This window comes from Mustela erminea, chromosome 13 (assembly GCF_009829155.1).
Source record: "Mustela erminea isolate mMusErm1 chromosome 13, mMusErm1.Pri, whole genome shotgun sequence".
NCBI lineage: Eukaryota > Metazoa > Chordata > Mammalia > Carnivora > Mustelidae > Mustela > Mustela erminea.
In genome coordinates, this window is record NC_045626.1 from 86368641 (window position 1) to 86391703 (window position 23063).

Sequence of the window (23063 nt, forward strand, 5' to 3'; positions counted from 1 at the left end):
CTGCGGGCAGGGAATGGTTCTGACTCCCCACCGGTGTGGCCCACAGGTTGGGAAGCAAGAGCCCCAGTCCGGAGTCAGAATTACCTGGCAGTGGCAGCAACCGGCTGCCGCGGACGGGGGTGAGGGCTGTCCCTGGGGTACACTGGGGGAAGGCAGAGAGACCCACCCCGCCCCCAGCCTGGAGAAAGGCGGCGCTATGTGCCCCCGGGGGCTCACCTCCCCGCTTGGAGGACCGTGAGGACTTGGAGGACGTGGACCACTGTTTCTTGAGGCCCCGGCCCGCCAGGGGCTCCCCGCCACTGCCACTGCTGGGCTGGGCGGCGTCCCCGGGCAGCTGGGCCTGGCCGGCCTCGTCCTCGGCCAGCTCGGCAGCCTCCTCGCCATCTTCGCTGAACTGGGCCATCTTGCGGGACAGCATGAGCTGCGCCTCCTTCTCCAGCTCCCGGATGTTCTCCATGTTCAGCCCGTACCACTCGTCCTGCCAGCACCAGGCCTGCCTGTGGGCCCTCACCATCACCTTCCGCAGGCCTGCCCCCAGGCGGCGGTTGGGGGGCGGGGGTAGGGAGACAGGAGGGACAGGAGAGAGGGGCAGCGTTAGGTCCCAGGGCTGGGCGTGGGGCCGGGAGTCACCCCGAGGTTATACCCACTGTGGGATTGTGGGCAAATCACTGTCCCCCACCCCCATGCCTCAGTTTCCCCATCTGCCAATGAGGGGTCTGGCTCACAGATGGCCTCATGAGGTTCTACAACTGGAGCAAAGGGGCCTCGTGAGGGAATGTGGCTGCTCAAAAGCCAAGATGAATTTTGGGGGGATTCCTGCCCCGGGGGCACTAGAGGGAGAACCCCCTCACTGTCTCCTGTCAGTGTCTAGTACACTTTTGCTATCGAATTTTCACATGGAAATCAAGTTCCAGTGCAAAGTGGGTTGGTCTCTTCTCTCAAATAGAGCATATATACATATAAAATAAGATACAAAATAAGACAAAGTAAGACATAGAAGACTATGCCAGGCAAGCCAAATAACGAAAATGAAACTGCTTTCAAGGTATAAAAGATAATGAAAGAACTTTGGGGACAGAAGGCAGAGGGGGGTTGCCTGGGGCTGGGGGTGGGCGTGGGGGTGACTGTGAACATGAACAAAAGACTGGGGAGGACGGAATGTTCTAGAACCGTGTGCACGACTCTGAATACACTGCCACTTAGAGAACTGTCCTCTCGCAAGGGGTGAAGTGCATGGTAATGCAAAATTAGGCCTCGATAAAGCTCGCTAGGAAAATGTTAAGAAGAAAAAGAGCATCATTCCTACCCACGCCGACCCGGGAGGGAACAGCCACCACCAGCGGCAGGGAGCCCAGGGACGGCCCTCCTGGATGCCCTCGCCTCCCGCCCCACCCAGCCTCACTTCTGTGTGTCACTGACTTTCCTCTCCTGCAGCCCACACGTGATTTTCCACATGGCACTTCGGGCTGTCGTGCGTGTTGCTGATGTTTACGTGGACATGTCACGTGGCCGTGTCTTTTCCTAACACCTGTGGGGTTCTCTTTGGGTGGGTTTCAGGTTTGCTGCTGTCTGGTATTTACTTGTTTGCAACACCATTTTGCTTCTTCCTTCTTTTGTCCTTGGGCCTTTGGCTCACTTTCACTGTCTGTCCACTTTAGCTTTTACAGATCTGCTGCTCTGAACATTCTGGAACGTGTACAAGAGTTTCTCTTGGGGGCAAACCTGGGAGGGATGTCACCAGCTCTCGGGGCATGGATCTTCCACTTTCCTAGAGAAAGCGGAGCAACTTTCCAAGGGTCTCTGTGACCCTTCCTCCTGGCTCAGGCCACTCTGCCTCCCCCACAGTCCTTCCTAAATCCCTCCACCCTCTGCTCCCTGGAGGGCGCCCTCTTTCAGTCCGGACTGTCTCTGACCCCCAAGTCCTGGGCCAAGGCCTCAGGCATGGCACCCTTGGGTCCCACATGGAAGAGACCGTCTGAGGACACGCCCCTGCCCCCTGCTGCAGGAGCGGGGGTGGGGGGTGGGGTGGGGGTGGGGTGGGGTGTGGGGTGGGGGCGTCTCTCTGCTTCTCTGCTTCCTCCTCTGCCAGCAGGGGTTACGGGACTATCGTCACCAGTCATTGTGAGCTGACAGGACACACGTGACACGTACTCTCAGGGGTGTGGCTCTCCTCACATCGAAACCAAAACCCTGGTTCTGGTAGTCAAATGTAATCTGCCCAGATGCCACTTCTAGTTCACGAGGCTTAGGCGGGGCTGGGCCGTTGGCACTGACCTCATGCCATGACTGGGGGGCGGGGGGCACGTAGGGAGCTGAGGGTACTGGGGAGAGAGGCGGCCCAGGTTGGGCCCAGTGGTCCACCTGTTCCCTGGGTACCTGCTCCAGGCCGGGCTCCATGGTGTGAGGGCACCTGGGTGTCCCCCTGTGACATCCAGCCCACGGGGGAGGCGGGTCAGCAGCAGGGAGCCGGTCTCCCCGCCCAGGGGGTTGGCACTAGATGCCACAAACACAAGCCTATCCAGAGCGTCTGGGGGGCGGTCCTTGGGGTTTCTTAAGGGGACAACCGACATATACTGCCTGTCACCTCTAGGCACTCGGCAGGTGGCCATGTAAACCTCAAGGGAAGCTGCACGTGGGCTTTGGGTCATCTTTCGGGAGTAAGAGGGGAACGTCGAGTCATGGCCAGTCGCGAAGGGCAGAGGGCGCGGGCGGGCTCACCGGTGTCGTGGATGAACCTCTCGATCTTGGACTGCATGCCCCAGTAACGGAACTCCACCTTGCAGAGCTTGTAGGCGCACATGATGGGGAGCACCTGCTGCTTGTATTCCTCGATCCAGTTGTCGGAGAGGGGCCCCCGCTGCGTCTTGATCGAGTGGAACAGCTTGGGGTCCTCTTCCGTCTTATACTCGTTGGGGGGGACGGGGTCCTTGACGATGTCGATGAAATCTGTGGGGAGAGCCTGCCAGTGGCCTCTTCTGCCCCTCCTCCACCCACCCCTCCCTGCTCGGTCCCCTCCCTGTGTCCCTGCCTCCCCCAAAGCCTCCCAGGCCCTTGGGCCTCATATGCCGTAGGGCCGGACATGGGATGGGGGCTGCTGCTCCGGGCCACTCTGACCCTGGGCTCTCCTGACCTCGGGGCCTGCGTCCTCCTCTGCCTCTACATAGATAAATCGGGCGACGAGCTGAGGAGGCACGGACAGATGAATCTCCGCAGGGGATACGGGCTAGGACCGCGGTGGGGGGGGTGGGGGGCAGCAAACGGAAAAGAAGGCCAGGAAGAGCTTCTCAGAAAAGGTGGCACTTGGGCTGCAGGAGCGGAGCAGAGAAGCCAGGGAGGCCCCACAGCACGGGATGGGAGAGTGTGGGGAACCGCCGGAGTGTGCGCGTGCGGGGAGGGGGGACGGGGAAGCAAGCTGCTCTCACCAGGCCGGGCACCCCAGCGCCCTGAGGGGGAAGGGGCACCATATTCAACTTGCATTTCCGTCGTGGCTTTAAGGCAGGCTGCCCTGCTCTTCAGTCAGAAAGGAGGAGGAAGCAAGAGGTGTCGGACCTCCGCTGGTTCTGAGTGGGGAGTGCAGAGCACAGGGCTGGGTGCTGGGGAAAGAGGACTTGGGGCCCGTGGAACCTGGCTGGGTGTGGGGTGTGGGGTGTGGGGCCCGGGGCCCGGGGCCCAGAGGAGCAGCAGCAACTCTGGGACGGACCTGGGCCACCTCTTGTCACATGCTTCTTCCTCCTGCTGTGTCCCTCCCAAGGTGTGTGTGGGTTACTCAGGGCTGGGTACATACTTGGGGCACACAGATCCCAGCACAGAGTTTGTGGCTCAGAGAGCCCCTTTCCCGGATGGGTGGGGATGATGGCACCTGGGGGGCCGGGCCCTGGCCAGGCTCTGGCTGTCTCGTCTCCCCCACTTGGAATCTATGCTGTGGTTTGCAGACACAGAGGAGGGCTCTACTGAAACCAGCAAGGGGTCAAGAGCGCCCCCAAGGGCAACAGCATTTTGGGGGAGTCAGAGATCCTTCTAGGAGCAGACCACATGCACGACCAGTGTGGGCAGGCAAAGGCCACCAAGGGGGGAGCTGGGTGTGAATGAGTCACATCTCAGAGACTTAGGAGCCAGGGCAGATGGCCTCTGGAGGGAGCCCACGGAGCTCAGGCCGTGTCTGAGGCTGGCTGGACCAGGGCTGGCGGAGGGCCTGTGTCATGCTGGGTCCATCCCTCCTGTTGTGCGTAGAATGTGTCCCACCCGCCCCCACACACATATGTTGGAGTCCTGACCCCCCCCCAGTCCCTCAGACTGTGACCTTCTTTGGAGATAAAGCCTTTAAAGATGTAATCAAATTAAAATGAGGTCATTAGGGTAGGAGGCCATCCTCTACCATGACTAACGCGCTTGTAAAAATGGGAATTTCGGACCTAGACAAGTACACACAGGGGGAACTGCACGTGAAGATGAGGGAGAGATCGGGGTGATGAGTTTCCAAGGCAAGGAACGCCAGAGATCGCCGGCAGCCGCCAGAAGCTAGAGGCAGGGCCCGGAACAGTCTGCCTCAGTGACCCCAGAAGGAGACAAGGCTGCTGACACCCTGCTGCCACTTCCAGCCTCCGGACTGTGAGACCGTGAGCTTCTGGGTTCTGTCCCCAGTCTGGTCCTTGGTTGCAGCAGCCCAGGCAGAATAGCTCTCAAACCCGAACACTCCAGCAGGAGGGAGGGGGTAAAGTGAGGGCTCCCCAGGAAAAGCCTTCGTGCCCATCAGAGGCTGTCTGAGAGCATGGTCCCGGGGCGCTGGCAGCCACCTTTCCCATGAGGGTCCTGCACCTGCCCGCAGTCCGTCCCCCACCCCCTGGGCTCACTCTCTGGGGCGCAGCAGCTACGGAGCTGCCGGGGGCCCACAGGTGTGGTTTGTGCCGCCTGCATACGTTTATCTCGGAACTGGAAGATTTCACAGGCAAATCCTGATTTCTGGCCTCTGTTAAAGAAGGCTGAACACACGGGGCTGTCTACCATCGAGGGGACACAGCCCCCACAGTGCCCACAGCACTCACGCTCGGCGTTCAGCCCGAGATGCCCCCCTGGAGGGATGGAGGGGACGGGCTTGAGTGGGAAAGGCCCCCAGCCTCGGTGTGTGCGTCAGGAACGTGGGGCCAAGGAGGCTAGTCCTGGCCCCCTCCCGGTGCCCTCATGCCTGTCTGGACTCTGACCTCCCGCCCAGGACAGGGGCCAGTCTGAAGCTGGCCAGGCCCGGAGACTAGGGCAGAACTAAGGGGTCACACAGGCAGGAAGAGCTGGGAAGTGGCCCTACTGGGCTCAGGTCCTCCCCGGGGCTGGGAGGGCGGTTCGGGTAGTTACCGATCGTCAGCTGGTTCTTCTCCACAGCAGACAGGCTGAACACGTTCGGGTTTTCTCCAGCGTCCGTTTTATAAAAGGTTTCGATGTCGATGGAGAATTTCTCCACAAAGGGGCAAGTGAACCTGCGTGTGGATGGAAAGCCGACGTCAGGAGCGGCAGCTTGCAGGGGTGGCTGTGGGAGGGCTGGGTCGCCGGGCCGGAGAGGGAGAAGGGGCTGGAGGGGTGGCTGAGATGTGCCTGTCCTGTCCACCTCGGGAACCTTTCCATTGTCCCGAGAACCGCCAAGGCCAGGCTGTAGGGGTGGGGATGTGTTTAGAGGGAAGAGGGAGACATCACAGGAAGGTGCCAGAAGCCCTGAAGCCATCGTCCCATGTGTAAGGCACAGCAGGGACAGAGGCACACACAGACACGCCCCAAGTGTGGGCGTGGATCCAGCCCAGCACTCTGTGACATGCCGAGGCCCAAGTCCCCACCCCCAAGCTACCAGGTCCGGCAATAAGGCGACAAGCCGGGTCGGCTGGAGATGAGCTCAGAGGAGGAAAGTGCCTCTGGGAAGAGAACTAACCTTAGCAGATCCTCTGACAAGCCCCAGCTCCTCACCTGGCGGTGGGGGGGCGGGGGGGAGACGAAGCCTGAGGGGACGCACAGGGGCCCCCACCTACAGAGCTGTGGGCTGGGAGCAGCCCCGGCTGTTCTACTCAGCTACATGGGCGGGAGAGGATGGGGCACGGAGTGAAGACCCCCCTTTCTCTGGGAAGCCGAGAAAGCCCCGTTCAGAGTAGAATCTGATCAAACAGTGTCACGGGTGCTGGAGGCCACAGGGTGGGAGGGACCGGATGGGCCATCTGGTCTACCCTTGGTTCTTCCCAGCTGGTTGGTCAGCGTCCCGCACCATCAGGCGATCACTGAAGGGGTTTGTACTCCCTGAGCCCTCCCATGTGCCAGTGGGGTCTCAGGTGGCCCTTGCTTGCCTCACGCCTTCCCAGCCTCCCTGGGGCAGGTGGTGAGGTATCTCGGTGGACCCTCCCCTCTCCTGCCGATCCTTGAGGACAGAGGCTCCAGGAACAGAGGCTCAGGTCCCCCGGGGCCTGGGCTCCCCGGAGTATGGAGGGTGAGCCTGCCTAGGGGGTCGTGCCCAGGGCTCCTTCCCTGCCCCACAGCGCAGGGTGTGGGGCAGGCCGCACCTGGTTCGGGTGTAGGGGTAGGCGTTCCAGGACTCCTCGACCACCCTGAGGGCCGCCTTGGGGAGGATGGAGCGGAACCAGCTGGGGATGTGCATGCCGACGTGGTACACCTTGTGTGTGTACTGCCCCGAGCCGCCAGGGCCGTCCGTGTACGGCCGGTTCTCCAAGATCTCCACGCCGCTGCCTTCGCCATACGTCTCGTTCCGGCTCTTCTTCTGCGGGAACAGAAGCACTTGTGAGGGGCTGGGGACAGAACACTCTGCAGAAGGGAAGGGGCTGAGCAGGCCAGGCCCAGGAGTGCTGGGAGGAGGAGGGGCTCTGGCCAACTGGGCTGGCTTCTCTGGTGTCCCTTCTGGACCCCCAAATCCAGACCCAGACTCCACACACCCTGACACTCTTGCAGGAGACCGAGCAGGCCGTGGTTTCCCTTCTGCACCAGCACTGCTCGGGCACAGTGCTCCCTCATGACTCCTGCCGGTCCCAGCACTGACCGTGTTCTCAAGATTAGACACACATGAGGAAGCCAAGCCCCCTTTCTTCCTTCTAGTCCTCATGGTACTGCAGGTTCTAGCCCAAGCCATCAGTCAAGAGGGGCGCCTGGGTGGCTCAGTGGGTTAAAGCCTCTGCCTTCGGCTCAGGTCATGATCCCAGAGTCCTGGGATGGAGCCCTGCATTGGGCTCTCTGCTCAGCAGGGAGCCTGCTTCCCCCTCTCTCTGGCTGCCTCTCTGCCTACTTGTGATTTCTCTCTGTCAAATAAATAAATAAAATCTTAAAAAAAAAAAAAAAGAAATCAGTCAAGAAAAAGAAATGAGGAGGCACTCAGATTGGAAAGGAATAACTAAAACCATCTCAATTTGCCAATGACATCATCTCATATATGGGAAATCCTGAAGGATTCCCCCAAACCGGTCAGACCTAGTAAATGCATTCAGCGAAGCTGCAGGATACAAAATCCACACACAGAAGTAACCAGTGCAGAAAGGAAACAAAGAAACCATTTCCACAGACAAGAGCATCCAACAGAACAAAATACCAGGGGGAAATTTAACAAGGTGGTGAAACACTTCCATGCTAGAATCATATAACTTCCCTAAAAGAAAATCAGGATCGAAATAAATGGAAAGACATCCAAGTTCATGAGCTGGAGGATTTAATACTGTGAAGATGTCGATATTCCCCAAATCCCCAACATTCAAAGCCATCTACAGATCCAGTGCAATCCCTGTCAAAATTTCTGGGGGCCTTTTTGATAGAAATGGAAAAACTGATCCTAAAATCAGGAAGGATTCATGCAGGAACTCAAAGAGCCAAAACAATCTTGAAAACAAAACAAGGGACAGTTGGAGCAATTACACTATCCTACGTGACATCTTGCTACAAAATTACAGTGATCAAAACAATGTAGTACTGGCATAGGATAGATCCAAAGAAAAGGGTCCAGAGTCTAGAAATAAACCCCCATATCTATATACTATATACCCAAATTTTCCAGCCAGAGTGCTGAGATCATCCAATGCGGGGAAGGAGTCTTTTAAACATGTCCCAGTCTATCCACATGCAAAACAGTGAGGTTGGACCCCTCCCTCACTTCATACACAGAGACGGACCCAGAATGGATCAAAGACCTAAATGTAAGAGCTTAAACTCTACAACTTCTAGAAGAAAACATAGCAGTAAATCTTCATGATGTTGGATTTGACAATGGCTTTTTAAAATACAGTACCCAAAGTATGAGTGACCAAAGTGAAAACAGGTTAAGTTGGACATCATAAAAAGTTTTAAGCTTTTTGTGCATCAAAGGATGGTACGGAGCGAGGGAAAAGGACAACTCATAGAATGGGATAAGATGCGTGTAAGTATCTGGTAGTATGTGATAATAATGACTCTAAAATATTAAGAACTACTACAACTCAACAACAAAGAAACAACCCAATTCCAACACCGAAGGACTCGAACAGACATTTCACCAAAGTGTATAAATGGTCGACAGAGACCCGAAAAGAGGCTCAACATCAACACTACGACAAGGTACCAGTCCAGAGCCGGCAGGATGGCTGAAAGGGCAAATGATGCCGAGTGCTGGCGAGGATGTGGAGAAACTGGAACAGCCTGGCATGGCTCGTGGGGACGTGCAACGGTGCAGCCGCTGCGTTAAAGAGTTGGGTGGTTCTTCAGAAAAGCTCCACACACAATTGCCAGAGGACCCAGGAATGCTGGTGCTAGGTGTACACCCAGGAAAAGGAAACCACGTGCACACAGAAATCTGTACGCGAATGTCCATGGCGGCTCTATTCGCAGGAGCCGAGCAGTGGAAACAACCCAAACGTCTGTGATCTGAAGAACAGGAGAACGAGTTGTACCCAAGCAAGGGACGAGGATTCAGCCATAAAAGGAGGGACACATGGCTACCTGCCACGACGCGGATGAGCCTTGAAAGCAACGTGTAAGAAGCCCGTTAGGAACACGTTTAAGAACGTGTAAAAAGGCCACCTCACGTGCATTCCCGCTGGTATGAAATCCCCAGAACGGACCAGCCCAGACAGACAGAAAGCAGACTCCTGGCTGCCTGCGGGTGGGGTGGGGGGGGGTGGAGAGTGACTTCTCCTTGGGGTGACGACAGTGCTCTGAAGTCGTGGTGACGGTTTGACAGCTGTGAGTTTAGCCCCTAAACTGCACACTTTAAATGTGTGAATTCTGTGGGGCGCCACTGACATCTCCATCCAGCTGGTATAAAACAAAACAAACACAAGGAAACCAGTCCTGTGTCTGTACTCATTAGGGTCTCAGAGAGATCAAATATGGAATGTGGGAAGGGGCCTCGGTGCCGCTGCCTGGGAGACACGACGCCCGGGTCACCTCCGAGTGTCTCTCTGCCCCAAATGTTCTTCCCAGTGCCCAAAAGCTCAGGTTTCTTCTTATGCAGGAAGCCTCTTGGTCAAGGTCCTGGTGACTTTAAGCCCAGCATCTGTTTCCATAGTGACGTGACGGCATCGCCGAGGCCATCTTCGGTCAGCTTCCTGAACAGCAGGTGCGTCCGTGCGCACGCGTGCGCGCGCGCACACACACACACACACACTTGTAAGTGTACTCGCCCACGCGCACACACACGCATGGCCTCACCCCTGGGGCACAAAGACATGCTCTATGTCCGTGGCCCAGAGCACCTGAGTCCCCGTCAGAAAAAAAAAAAAAAGTAGGAAAGAACCCTGTGGAGGTCACAGACGGAGTCTGCGGGGACGCACACTTTAAAAGAGCCCCTGGAATGTGGCCCAGATTCCGTCATGAAAGCAGCGACCGTGCCCCCGACACTTTGGAAGCTCCTGCCTCTCGCGGTAGCTTTGTTCTTTCTGGTTGCGCCACGTGTTTTCTTTGCACGTACTTTCTCTTTCGTGACGGCAGCAGCCCCTTGAGAAAGTGCAGTATGCTGCCGTCCCAGGGTGCAGGTGGGTAGGGCCCGGGCTAACAGAGCTGAAGGGGCTCCCTCTTGTCCTGGAGGAGTCACTTCTCTCTGGTGTCAGTTTCCAAAATTCAACATCCGATCTATGGTCCTACGTCCAGTCCGCGTCCTGCTGTGTCTTTAGAAGTGAGGACAGAAGCGCCGACGGGAGGGACGCAGCCGCCAGCCAAGGAAGCCGGCAGCCCCCAGAGGCTGGAAGAGGCAGCGTAGGATCCCCCCCTAGAGCCTTCAGCGGGAGCAGCACGGCCCCACTGAACACCTTGGTTTGGGACTTCTGGCCTTAGAAACTGTTGTTAGCGAGCACGTTTCTGTGGCTTGAAGCCCTCCAGTCTGGGATGCTTTACTATGGCGGCCCCAGGAAACAAACATATCTGGGGTTCAGGGTGGCTCAGTGAGAAGGGGACATGCAGGTCAGAGGAGCGAGCGGTGCCTGGGGTCTCCAAGGGCTGTGGGGGGTGCCCGGCCTGCCGGGGAGCCAACACAGAAGAGATGGGAACCAGGGAGCAGGGGTGGGGAGGATCCCATGGGCCTCCGTGGGCTACGCAGAAGCCTCTGCCATTCGGGTGACCTGAGCCTCAGTCGTCCTCAGACTCCTCGCCCGAGACGGCCGGCCTGTCCATCCCAGAAGCTCCCTCCCGAGGCTCGAGGGGAGGATCCTGCTTTGCCTCCCCCAGATTCCAGGGGCCCTTGGCGTTCCTGGGCTTGTGGCCACATCACTCTGCTCTCTCTGCCTCCACCGCCACATGACCTTCGCCGGGTCTCTCCCTGTCTTCCCTTCTTATGGAGACAATAGCCGTTGGATTTAGGGCCCACTCTCCACCCCAGATGATCTCATCCCAAGATCCCTAACTAACTACATCTGCAAAGACCCTGCTTCTAAACAAGGTCACAGCCTAAGGTTCTGGATGGACATGGATTCTGGGGACACGAGTCAAGCGGCTGAGAAAGTGCTTACGGTCGCTCATGGGGGACAGATGCCAAGGGCTGTCCAGGGGCACAGGGGCCACAGTTAGCAGTGGCACAGCCCCGGGGACCCAGACTGGGAGAGCGTCCGTACTCCCTGTGGGGCACTGTGTTCGCCCCACACTAAAGAGGAGCTGAACAAACAAGTGGATCCTGGTTTCAACCATCACCGATACCTTCCCAGCCCGGCACCTCCCCCAACCATAGAGCTAACGCCCCAAAGCGCTGACCCTCAGATCTCCTCTGGCAACCGCTTCCAGAAGTGCCCCATCCCCTGCACAACTGAGGCTCTAGGTCATGCCACACAGGAGTAAGCCCTCCTTGAACCGTGCTGACCTTCTCGGCCCACACCAGATGCCACCCCCGCCTTGCCAACCATTTCCCAAGCTGCGCCACGGAGCCTCCCAGGGAGACTGCAGAAGGCGGGCAGAGACAAGCCCAGCTCCCCAGGGGCACACACGTGCGGGGGTCAGGAGGCTGCCCAATGACCCTTGCCCACACAGGCTGATCCTGTGGGATCTGGGGGCTGCAAGGGAGGGGCCTGAGCCACCGATGACCTGGCACAGAAAAAGTAGGGACCCTATGAGGGGTGGGCATGAAGGACTCAAAGAGCAAGAAGGCCCCCAGCCCCACCGAGGGCGCCAGTCTCAGAGCTGTCCAGGGTCCTGGCCAAGCCACCTCCGGTCACTCCCTCCACTTCTACAGGTGATGGGAGGCTCCCAGCCAGACCAATTTCTTTGTTTTCTTTTTTCGTTCTTTCTTTTTTTTGGTTGCTGTTATTGTCTTGAGCAGCACATATATCGAGTGTCGGTCAGCACGGTGCGAAGCAGTTCGACACGCGAGCTCGCCCCACCTGGCTCACGGCCCTGTGGAGGAGACGGCGGGTTCAGAAGGCGGTCCCGCGGCTGGCTGCCACCCCAGCTGATAAGCGGGGTCCAGAGCAACGGAAACACACTCGCTCTTCTTTCCGCAGAAACACAGCTGCTCTCCCGGAAGGCCTGTCCACCGCGTGAGGCGCAGCACACAGCAGAGGTGCTCCGGGGGCACTGGCCTAAGGCCCACGAGAACATCCGCGCTGTCTCCCGACCTACATTCAGTGAGCTGCACATGCTACCACCCCTTGGAGAGCGGCAAACCCTTTCCATTCTTCTCTGTAACTCGGCCCTCAGCCCTGGCTGGGCCCAGAACAGTGTGCATTCGACTCAGTGTTTTAACAGCTTTACTGAGATACGATGGGCACACAACCAACCACATACATGTACAAATACAGCTGGTGAGCTTGGACGCGTGTTTGCACCCGTGAAACTGTCACACAGTGGAATAATACACTCAACCGTCACCCCCCACGGTGGATGGAGCCCCCAGGAGCTCGGGGACCAGCGGGAGGTAAGACGGTGACAAAGCAGGAGCAGAGGGAGGTGGCCCTGAGTGACAGACAGGTGTCAGTGGGGCTCGGATGAGCAAACACACACAGGCAGCCCTGGGCCATAGGAATGACTATGTAGGGGACTATGGGATATTGAACATTAATTGGAAGCATAAAGATAGATATTCTGAAAAGAACAAAATACCCTAGAAAAAGGGGGTGAGGATGGCGGTGCTTCTGGGGAGCCCAGTCAGAGGTGACCACGTGCTCCAAAAAGCCGTGGGATAGCCTAGGAGTGAAAAGTGAGTCCCTGGATCCTGATGCCCCCCCCAAGGGCATGGCGGGCACGGTGGAGCTGCGGGGAAGCCTGCCATGGTCTGGGCACCCTGGCTCGGGTGGGACTTGGGGAGCCACAGGATGAAGAGTGTCCTTGAATAAGGTGAGCGATTTCCAGAGAGCTCAGAGCTAGGGGGCCGAGGTAAGTCCCTTCTCTTCTCCCCACTCTCCAGGAATAATCACGGGGTGAGTGGTTCAAGAGGGAACTGAGTGGCACTTCTGAGGCGCTCAGAGCCAACAGCCCCCCAGAGAGTCTGGCTCACTTTCCGCTCTCCTCTTAGTCAAGCTTCCCGTGCCGGGTGGAAGGGGGTGGTGTTCAAACTCCCGGAGCTTCACAGGGCTCCTTCCAGAAGGGACTGGGGGACTGGGCTCTGCAGGGAGCTCATTACTCACTCTCTAGACCCGGGCCGGTGGGTGAGCACCCACCGAACAGTTCCAGGGGTGGAGGTAGAGCCCTGCTGGCCGGGGCTCTCCCTGCACCGAGGGCCCCATGTGACACCATGGTCTCGGGGCCGCGCCGAGCCATCCATATGACCAGAAGAGCAGCACCAGGTAAGAGCAGGCTCGTAATCAGACTCCCCACTGGGAGGAAAGCTGCCGGGCCGGGCCAAGGGGGCTCTGAGGACGAGCACCATGCTGGCAGGGCAGTTAGGAGGAGGACCCCCACTCAGGGGCAGGACCCCAGCTAATAGGAGTGTGGTCACATCTGGGCCACGAGCAACCCGATCTCAGGTCTTCCCACTCTGTGCTCCGGGTTGGCCAGGCTCTGAACAGGGAGGCCCCCAATGTCTGGGCGGGAGGGCCAGACCGGTGGCCGATGGAGAGGAGATGCATGCTATTCTCTGGTTTGTCACAGGAATCGGTCATCCTCAGACTCATCTGTGACTTTAAATCAGTCACCCAGCAGATACCGCTGTCTTGCAGGCATCTTCGGGAACCGGAAAGTAGGCCAGGTGCTCCCAGGCCAGTCGTTTACCGTCCTTGGCTCCCACCTTCCTATCTGTCAAATGGCCTGAATTTCTGTGTCCCTCCAAATTCACAGGTTGAAGCCCCCAACCTTCCATGTCACGGCACTAGGTCAAGCTTTGGGAGATGAAGAGGTCACGATGACGGAGCCCCCAGAGCGGGACCGGCACCCTCCCAGAAGCGACCCCAGAGAGCTCCCTCGCCCCTTCTGCCATCGAGAACCCAGTGAGAAGGTGGCCGTCCGGGCAAGCCAGGAGGAGGGCCCGCACCAGACACCAGTCTGTCAGCACCTTCACCTTGGACTTCCAGCTTCAGAGAAATAAATGTCTCCTGTCCAAGCCCCCAGTGTGTGCTGCTTGTTATAGCCGTTCACACTGCCCAAACACACGGACAGTATCTGCGTCGGTGAGAGGTCAGGTATTAGACGCAGAGTGTTAGTGCCGTCAGCGCTGTGAATGAGACCTCGGCAAGACCTCCCGATGCCACGGATATCCCCAGCGCTGCACTGTGCTCCCAGCGTCGTGCTGGGAAGCCACAACGCCATGCAGTTCACATGTGTGCCAGGAGCCAACTGGGCCGACACTGTGCTGTCAAGGCTGCGATGCCCCCCACCGCCTCCTGCCCCCCCCAAGCGTGCTGAGAGCCATCTGTGTGCTCCGTGTGGCCCGCCCCGGCCCCACGACCCACCTGGATCATGTACAGCTGGGCGATGCGGTACTCCTCCACGGTCATGGGCAGAGGAATCCGATATTCCTTTATAATCATCTTGGAGTCCGAGCCTTCCCGTCGATGGGGAAATGCGTGTGGGGACTTCTAGGCGAGGTTCCTTAAATAACCATGACAAAATTCACTGAGGACCCCTGAGAGACACAGAGAGAGAGAGGGCAGGAGAGTCACTTCCTGAGAGGCCAGTGGGCACAACAGCACAGAGGAAGGGCCTGGTCTCGACGCGGCCACGAGCCCATGGCGTGACCTTGAACAAGTCTCTCACATCCCCAGCCTTCACTGTCCCTGCTTGCTCCGCGATCTCATAGAAGCCATGTGAACCCTGATCGGCCACAGGGAAAGAGAGGAATGGGAGGGTATCCCATCCCTGAGAGTAAAGAGCACAGCACTCGTTTCTACGCCATTCCAGCAAGCCGCAGCGGCAGGCCCCTGGGGCTCTGGCATCGCTGGAGGCAGCTGCAGTGACCGCAGCTGGCCCCAGGAAGGAAGGGAGGACTGACAAAAGTCCAAAAAACCCACGTGAGAAATTAAACACCAGCAGCCTGGGACCCTCCAGTGCTGGGACAATCGGTCCCGGGCATGTCACTGGGCCCAGAGGGGCACCACTGCTTCCGGGCAGAAGACCCTGACTTCTCCAAGAGAGGTGATCTGTACGGGGGCTCCAGCTCAATCCAGCAGCTATCTGTAACGCCTGCTCCGCTGGTGACACTGGGCTCGGTCTTGGGGGTAGAAGACACAAGATCAGTGGGCGGGCTGCAGAGAGCGTGAACCGTATCTCAATATGGCCCTTGAGGAAATACACAATGTACTCACAGAAGCTTCTACTTAAGATGACTAAGAATATATTGGACGAAGATTTGCACCGAAAGCAATCAGATTTAAAAACAAGCAAGCAAGGCTCAAAGGACACATACTCTCAGCGATCTGGAAAATGGAATTACCCAGCATAATCCATCCCCCGGATGGTGGGGGCTTTGCCGTAAATATACGTGGTTCCCCGCAGAGAGGCTCCATGCTGCTAACTGGAAAGTGAGTGAAGTCTTCCGAGATAGGCAGTGGCAGAATTAGGATAGCATTTTAGAAAGACCACGCTGGGGACAGCAGTCAATGAAGATTCACGGTGACACTGGCTAAGTGGTAAGAATGAGGGTCCGGCCAGGCAGGTGGCGTCCCCGGGGCACCTTCTGTCTGAGGTCTGGGTATCAGTCTGGCACTAAGGCTATCTAACGAGATTGAGGGAGAAGAACACACCGAAACTCTGGGACAATGGCCACGTAGGGCTGAAAGAAATTCTTTAATAAGCCAGCTAGGGAGAGTGACGGGGGGCTGGGGGATACTATATGCATAAGCCAGAGACGGGCCGTGGTACCAGCCTCAAGCAACTCCCGTGTTATTCACGTCGGCACAGCAGGTAGGACTGTTAGCCTGATGCCCCAGCACCAAACTCCAGCTCTCACACATCCAGTTGCTGTAAATGCAGTCCAAATAAACATCTCTTTTTTATTTTTTTTAAAGGTTTATTGATTTATTTTCAGGAGAGAGAGTGTGCCTGAGTGGGGAGGGGGGGCAGAGGGTAAGGGAGACAGCAGACGCCCCACTGAGCACAGAGCCCCACGTGGAGCTCCATCTCAAGACCCCGAGATCATGACCTGAGCCCAAATCAAAAGTTGGATGCTCAAGCGATTGCACCCCCCAGGAACGGCCCCCCCAGTAAACACCTTATTAGCTAATTAGTGTTCATCTACTTTACATCACCCATGAACCTGCACCCCACATTGGCTAGCCACAGCTGAGACAAACCCTCGGACAATAAAAGACCCCAAACGAGGGAGTTCTGAGACCCCAAGTCTGCCCATCAGGCTCCTGAGTGACGTCACTACCCACGCGAGCCCCCATGTGACTCTCCCTCCCCTTCTGGGTGGTGGTCGCACATCACCAAAGGCCCTTTGCCGGGAGGGACTTTCCCTCACCAGCGAGCTGTTCCAATGCCACCAAACACTTACTGCCCCTCCTGGGCCTGTGTCTTCTCTGGTCACCCCGAACCCCTGAATTCTCCACAAAGGGGAGGGGCTGAACTCTCCAGAGGCCAAGCTCAAGTGCCAAGAGACCATCCCTAACCCTCGCTCAAGGCAGGTGGGTCCAGCTCACAGCTGACAAGGCATGTGGGTTCGGGCCCCAGGAGAGAGCGGGGGCTTCGGGTTGCTCCCTCCCGGCTCTGAGACCCGCCTGCCCGAGGCCCACAGGCCGACACCCAAGCCTGGCTGGAAGCGGATCGGAGGAGATGGCCCAGAGCCCCGACTGCGTCGCCTCCTCCCACGAGACACCAGGATCGGCCAGGCAGCAAGACATCCAAACTGCCATAGGGGTGAGCTTCCCACTGGCCAGAGAGGGTCGGGCAGGCACTGGGCTTGGGGAACATCCTGTTGCAAAGAAGAGAGAACCACAGGCTTGGGGGGAGCGGGGTGAAGTGAGTGCTGGAGACAGACGGAAGGACCAGGTTCCATGAGGGTCGTGCCTCTGAAGCTTTTCTGTGTGGTCCTCACTGAAGCCTCAGGGTCACCCTGCTGGGAGGGTCCCAGAGGCCTGTCACAGAAGAGGAAGCCCGTGCCCCGTGTCAAGCAGCACGCCCTGCACGACAGGGCAGCAGGCACATCCACGTCTGCAGGGGCCTCAGAAGTTCTCCTCTGCTGCGCAGGAGAAATGCCGGGACCTGGGCCAAGTCCCATCGCCACCTCGGTGACTCAATGACAAAGAAGTCAGATGCAATCCATAAAAGTTCCTGAGAAACTCTAGGAGTCTCAGTAATCCGCCCTCCGCGGTCTTAATGGCCCCCGGGAACATGACCTGCCCACGCTCGCCTGCACACAAGTCTGACCAAGTGTCCAGGCGAAGCGGGGGCAAAGCCAAGGGCGCCGGCCCCATGGTGGCCGCGAGACGCAGACCCCGCTCTGGACGCAGCTCCATCTGTCACGGGTTGAGAGACAGTGTTTCTGCCCGCAAGTCACCAGAGAGCTACAACGGTAGCAGACAGACAGACAGAAGGAAAGAACAGAGTGCTGCACAGTTAGAGCTCGGTGCATGGCGACTAAGGCGAGGAGGGAGGAACCAGAGCTCCATGAGTGACCACATGTGATGGGACGTCACGGGGGAGCTCCACTCCAGAATCAGATTTCAAAACCTAACAAAGCCTTTGTGAGCCGTGTGCCTCCCAGGACGTGTGGCTGGGCCTGCTGCGCCTGGCTCTCGCCGTGCGGAGGATGGGGATGAGGCCGCCTGCTTTCCAGGGTTACCAGAGTCACCGAGATGAGAAAAGTAGACCAGCCAGGGGCGGCATTCTGTCAGTACGGAGGGGACGAAGGAAAGGCTTGAGGGAAGGTGGAGCTTCAAAGGGACGTGAGCAGGGCTTCCTGGAACCTCTGGAAGAGCAGAGGAAAGGAGGCTGTGCTCCAGGAGAAGGAACAGTACAAGCCAAGCAAAGGCCCTGAGGCACCGATATGCCACGCCATCAAGGTGACCTCCCCCGGGTGGGCCTCCTGTGCTGAAGGCTGAGATGTGGCCGTTCCCTGCAGCAGAGCACCCATGAAGTTCAGGGTGTGGCAGGAGCAGGGTGACGAGAGGCTGTCACTTGCTTCCAGGAGTGCTCTCCTTCTGGGGGAGATGAGACGCCCTCCTCAGACGAGGCTTGACCATAAACTGTAAACATCAGGCATTTCTACCGAGGGGAGCAAAACACGGGGGATGGCCATTGATCTCTGAGCCCTGGCCGCTTGGGGTGTTGTCTTTCAAGACGATCACTCCAAAGGGGTCTCAACAAGAACCAGCATTTTCCTTAGCTAAGAGAGTCAGACCTGTTTCTTTATGACAACACCCACGCCAGTGGGTTCAGGAATCCAACTCAACTTCCTGTTGAAGATGGAGGAGTTCAGGATCATTTCCGTTCTATGGCCCTTCCTCGAAAACACCAACAAGAGACACAGGGAAGTCACCGCAGCTGATGAAGCAAGGAAATTGCTACACCCCCAAACCACAGACACCACTAAGGCAGAACTGAAGAAAGCAACATGCTGAGAGCTTATGGGGACCTCCTCCTTAGACTGCCCCCAAGTCAGTATCACTTCCTGAAAGTCATGGCCATGATCCTCCTGCTGGAATGAGGAACCTGGGCTGTGGATACCACCCCAGGTTGGGAGAGGCATCCCCCCTGTCTTTGGTTTGTCCAAAGAAAAATTCTGAGTTGAAGTATTACACATATACAAAGGAGGGCACATATTGGAAGTATCCTGCAAGGACACATATCCTGCAAGGATCAAGAAACGGGAAATTAACAGCCCCAGAAGTCCCCCGTGAGTCCCCTTCTAGTCACGTCTCCTCAACTATGGACAACCACTGTCCCGCCATTTGCCTGATTTGTACTTTAAGAGAGACCGAAGGCAATGGATTGCCAACACCCAACTGTCTTTGAGCGATTTTGTATGGAAGCATACTGTTTGTGCTCTTTCGATTTTGGCTTCTTTTGACCGACATCATGTTCACGGGATTCATCCAAATTACTGCATGTGACTGTAGACTGTTTGTCCTCACTGCTGTCTACTATGTCTTTCATTGGGTGGATGTACTGTAATCGAATCAACCCCTCCATTGTTGACGGGCATTTGGGTAATGTCCAATCTGGGTCTCATGGGAGGAGAGCGGCTGTGAACAGCCGGGTCCGCGCAGAGATGGGATGTTACACTGCGGAATGGAAATGGGGTGGGAGCTGATGGGAAATCACACCCACATGCCAGTTCTACACCAGAACCTTGCTTTCCCTTAAGGGAGGGGCTGGGAATGAAGCGAGGGTGGGGAGAGAGAGGGGGCAGCGAGGGGCTGGTCAGAACACAGCCAGCCAGTGATGTAAAGAGCTTTGCCGAGAACCATCGTGATGTATGGACCCTGAAACCTGAGAGAGACAGAATCCCTAGGCAGAGGATGAATAACCTCCCAGGGAGAGGAGAGAGCCTTCCGGATAGTAAGTCAGCCCATAATGGAGCTGCAGACTACTCCGGACCACTCCCCACATTTTCACAGGCTGCTGTTTAGAAGGTAGCTGAAGAGTAATAATCCCAAAGGAACTCGCATGGGTCCTATGCATTATGGCCAGGATGGGGGGCAGATGAAGAACACAGCATGAGGAATCATCCAGAGAAATACAGAAAGACTTCAGAAAAAAAACAAGTCATAGACCCAGAGAAACTACAGATAGACTCGCTTAACTGGTAGGGGCAGATGGGTATAAGAGACGAGTCACCAAAGTTTTAAAAAGAACTTACTTGACAGCAGAAAGAGATGAGGCTGAAAGGTGAGTTAACAGAGTTCATGAGAAAATGAGAAAGAAAGACGAATATATCACCTATTGTTTAAAAACCATATTATAAGCAATGAAAAAATGACAAAGCAGAGCATGAACAACCAGAGGTGTTGAGGGTCGGCTGCAAAAGATCATACGCGATTAAGTGGAGAAGACCAATAAGACAACAATGACAGACATGGGAGGGAAAAGAAAATCAAACACATACATAATTGGTGAAGAAAATACAATGATGGAACAGAGGAGAGTATTCAAATATATAATGGAAAAATCCCCTGAACTTAAAAAACAAAAACAAAATTGATGCTACAAATGAACTGCCATGGGGCACCTGGGTGGCTCAGTGGTTAGGCCTCTGCCTTTGGCTCAGGTCATGGTCCCAGGGTCCTGGGATCGAGCCCCACATAAGGCTCCAGCTCGGCAGGAAGTTTGCTTCTCCCTCTCCCACTCCCCCTGCTTGTGTTCCCTCTCTCTCTGTCTCTCTCTGTCAAATAAACAAATAAAAATATTAAAAAAAAAAAAAAAACAACCAACCAACCAACAAACAAACCAAAAAATGAACTGCCATTCTGTGGCCCAGGAAAACTTGATGGTGTGATTAACACCAAGACATCCTTAAAAGGTTACTGATCTTGAAGTGCCTGGATAGTGAAGTCAGTTAAGTGCTTAACTCATGGTTTTGGCTCAGATTCTGATCTCAGGATCACGAAGTTGAGCCCCACATAAGGCTCTGCACTCAGAGTGGAGCCTGCTTAAGATTCTCTTTCTCTCTCTCCCTCTTCCCTCCCTCCTGCCAGCACATGCTCTCTCTCTTAAATAAACAATACACCTTTAAAAAAGTTACTGATTGGGTGCCTGGGTGGCTCAGTGGGTTAAAGCCTCTGCCTTCGGCTCAGGTCATGATCCCAGGGTCCTGGGATCAAGCCCCACATCAGCCTCTCTGCTCAGCAGGGAGCCTGCTTCCTCCTCTCTCTGTCTCTCTGCCTGCCTCTCTGCCTACTTGTGATCTTTGTCTGTCAAATAAATAAATTTAAAAAAAATAAAAAATAAAATAAAAAAGTTCCTGATCTTTAAGGATAAAGAAAGAACCATATAAATAGGGCACCAGGGAGGTGATTTGAGGAGATTCAGAATTCTCCACAGCAACCCAATTTCAGAAACCAGTGAAGCATTATCTGCAGTTGTGACACAGAATTTTATGCCCAGCAAAACTGTCCTTTGAGTATAAAGTTAATGGACATTCTGTAACACAAGCTCAGAGGCTTAGACATCAACACGGTCATAAAAGAATTGCTTGATGCCGAAATCCAACCAATAATTGAAGATAAGTTCATCAATGGAGACACCCCGGTGAATACTGAATGAGTATTTTTGAGATTGCGGCACTTGCCATTATTGAATAGAATATAAAAACCTTGACAATGGACACAAATAATAATATAACTAAAATTTTCCACTAAAATTGAAAGTGGGGAAAACAGAGGTGGATGGCATGAATGCTGTGTTCATTATATAGATTAAAAAATTGAGGGAAGAACAGTTGGAGGACAGGGACTTTTAGGAAAGTGGAATTATCCTGGATGATACAAGAATGGTGGATACACGTTGTTGTATGTTTGTCAAAACTCAGAGAACATGCAACACAAGGAGTGAGCCTAATGCAAACATGGGCTTTGAGTGATAATGATGTACCAATACAGGTTTATCAATTGTCACAAATGTCCCACACTGGTGGGGGATGTTGGTAGTGGGAGTGGCTGTGCATGTGTGGGGCAGAGGGCTATAAGGGAACTTTCTGTACTATGCTCTCAGTTTTGCTGTGAACCTAAAACGGCTTTGAAAAGTAAAATTTGTTAATTAAAAAAAATGATTCCAATCTGTTCAAAGTTTTTCTTGCAGAAAGTAGACTAAAGCTTTCCACAGGCTAGGGAGAGTAGGAATTGGGGTGGCATTATTCATTGACTGTAGAGTTTCTATTTGGGGAATGAAAACATTTCGGAAATAGTAAGGTAGGTAGAGGTACAGTATTATAAATGTACTTAAATGCCACGGGACCGTACACTTACCATGTTTACAAGGGCAAATCTTATGTCATATATTTACCACAATTTTTCAAAAGTAAAAATGTAGTATACAAAAACCCACTGAGTTGTGCATTTGAAATGAATTAATTGTCTGGTATATGAATTATATCTCAATAAAGCTGTTTATAAAGTTTTTCTCGGGGCGCCTGGGTGGCTCAGTGGGTTAAAGCCTTTGCCTCTGGCTCAGGTCATGATTCCAGGGTCCTGGGATCGAGCCCGGCATTGGGCTCTCTGCTCAGCAGGGAGGCTGCTTCTTCCTCTCTCTCTGCCTACTTGTGATCTCTGTCAAAAAAATAAATAAAATCTTTTTTTAAAAAAGATTTTCCCTTGAAAATTTTTTTCTCTCTTCTCTGCATTAACTTGAAGGAACTTTTAGGAACTACTATCACTTGAAGAGGAAGAAGTGTGGTTCTGAAGTTTAGCAATTTCCTCCCATTTCATTTCAAATACACGCAAACGGATTTGTCTTCAGTTAAATTTAAGAAAATTAAACTTGATTTTTCATTTTAAAACTGCTAAAAATGGCTAAAACCCATTTTGTTGCTGTTGTCATCACTACTCTGTATGTGTCTGTTTGTGGGAAAGTTTGAAATGATGCTCGCTGGAGGCTGGTGAGGGTTATCTCAAATCAGCGGAATTGGGTGCAACTTTTCCTTGTACTTTTCTTTATTAGTTGACTTTTTACAAGGCAGCAGCAAGCAGAATTTGAGCAGGAGTCTGAGTACCAGCCAAAGAAGGACAGTCAAGGTAGCTGTTAAAAACCACGTACTTTGAGTCAGCCAGACCTTCTGCTACCTCCCAGCGGTGATCGTGGGCAAATTGCTTAAAGTCTTTGATCTTTCATTTTATCTTCTACAAAATAGCAAAATAGTAGTTGAGAACAGCACCTGCCCCATTGGACTGTCCTGAGCATTAAATGACATAATGCACATCAAATGCTTAACCCATTTCCACCCAGTACTCAGTGTGCAGTTAGGTGGTGTTTCTGAGCTCAGCAGGGGTAGGAAGGCTGGTGCCTGAGCCCGGATAGCTTTCTGGCTGAGCTGCTTACCTAAGGTGCAGCCCCTAAGCCCACCGCCATCAGGGAAGGACAGCCTAGCACCCAGGGCACAGACGTCCAAAGGACAGGTGACCCTTTGGCAGGTGCCTGGTTGATTTCACAGACACAGGCATAGACATAGACATAGACACAGGCACGGCAGGGTCCCCTTGCTTTCTTCCTGGTTAAGCCTGAAGCAAGAGTGTGCAGGCGGACCCCAGGCCCCTCAGGAGAGAAGGTAGTGTGAC

General features: G+C 54.9%; 1 protein-coding gene across 7 annotated transcripts in view; it reads right to left on the bottom strand.

Moving 5' to 3' along the window:
* Positions 1–23063, bottom strand: part of PITPNM2 (phosphatidylinositol transfer protein membrane associated 2) — a 121283-nt gene that overhangs the window by 18569 nt on the left and 79651 nt on the right. For 4 of the 7 annotated variants that reach the window (XM_032310646.1, XM_032310648.1, XM_032310645.1 and 1 more), the window contains exons 3-6: positions 6531–6745; positions 5347–5468; positions 2719–2946; positions 217–528 (exon numbers count right to left, since the gene is read on the bottom strand). In XM_032310646.1, the coding sequence (XP_032166537.1) occupies positions 217–528; positions 2719–2946; positions 5347–5468; positions 6531–6745 (877 nt within the window). Of the gene's footprint in view, positions 1–216; positions 529–2718; positions 2947–5346; positions 5469–6530; positions 6746–14306; positions 14480–23063 lie in introns of all 7 variants that reach the window. The other 3 variants (XM_032310647.1, XM_032310650.1, XM_032310652.1) reach the window with 1 other exon arrangement.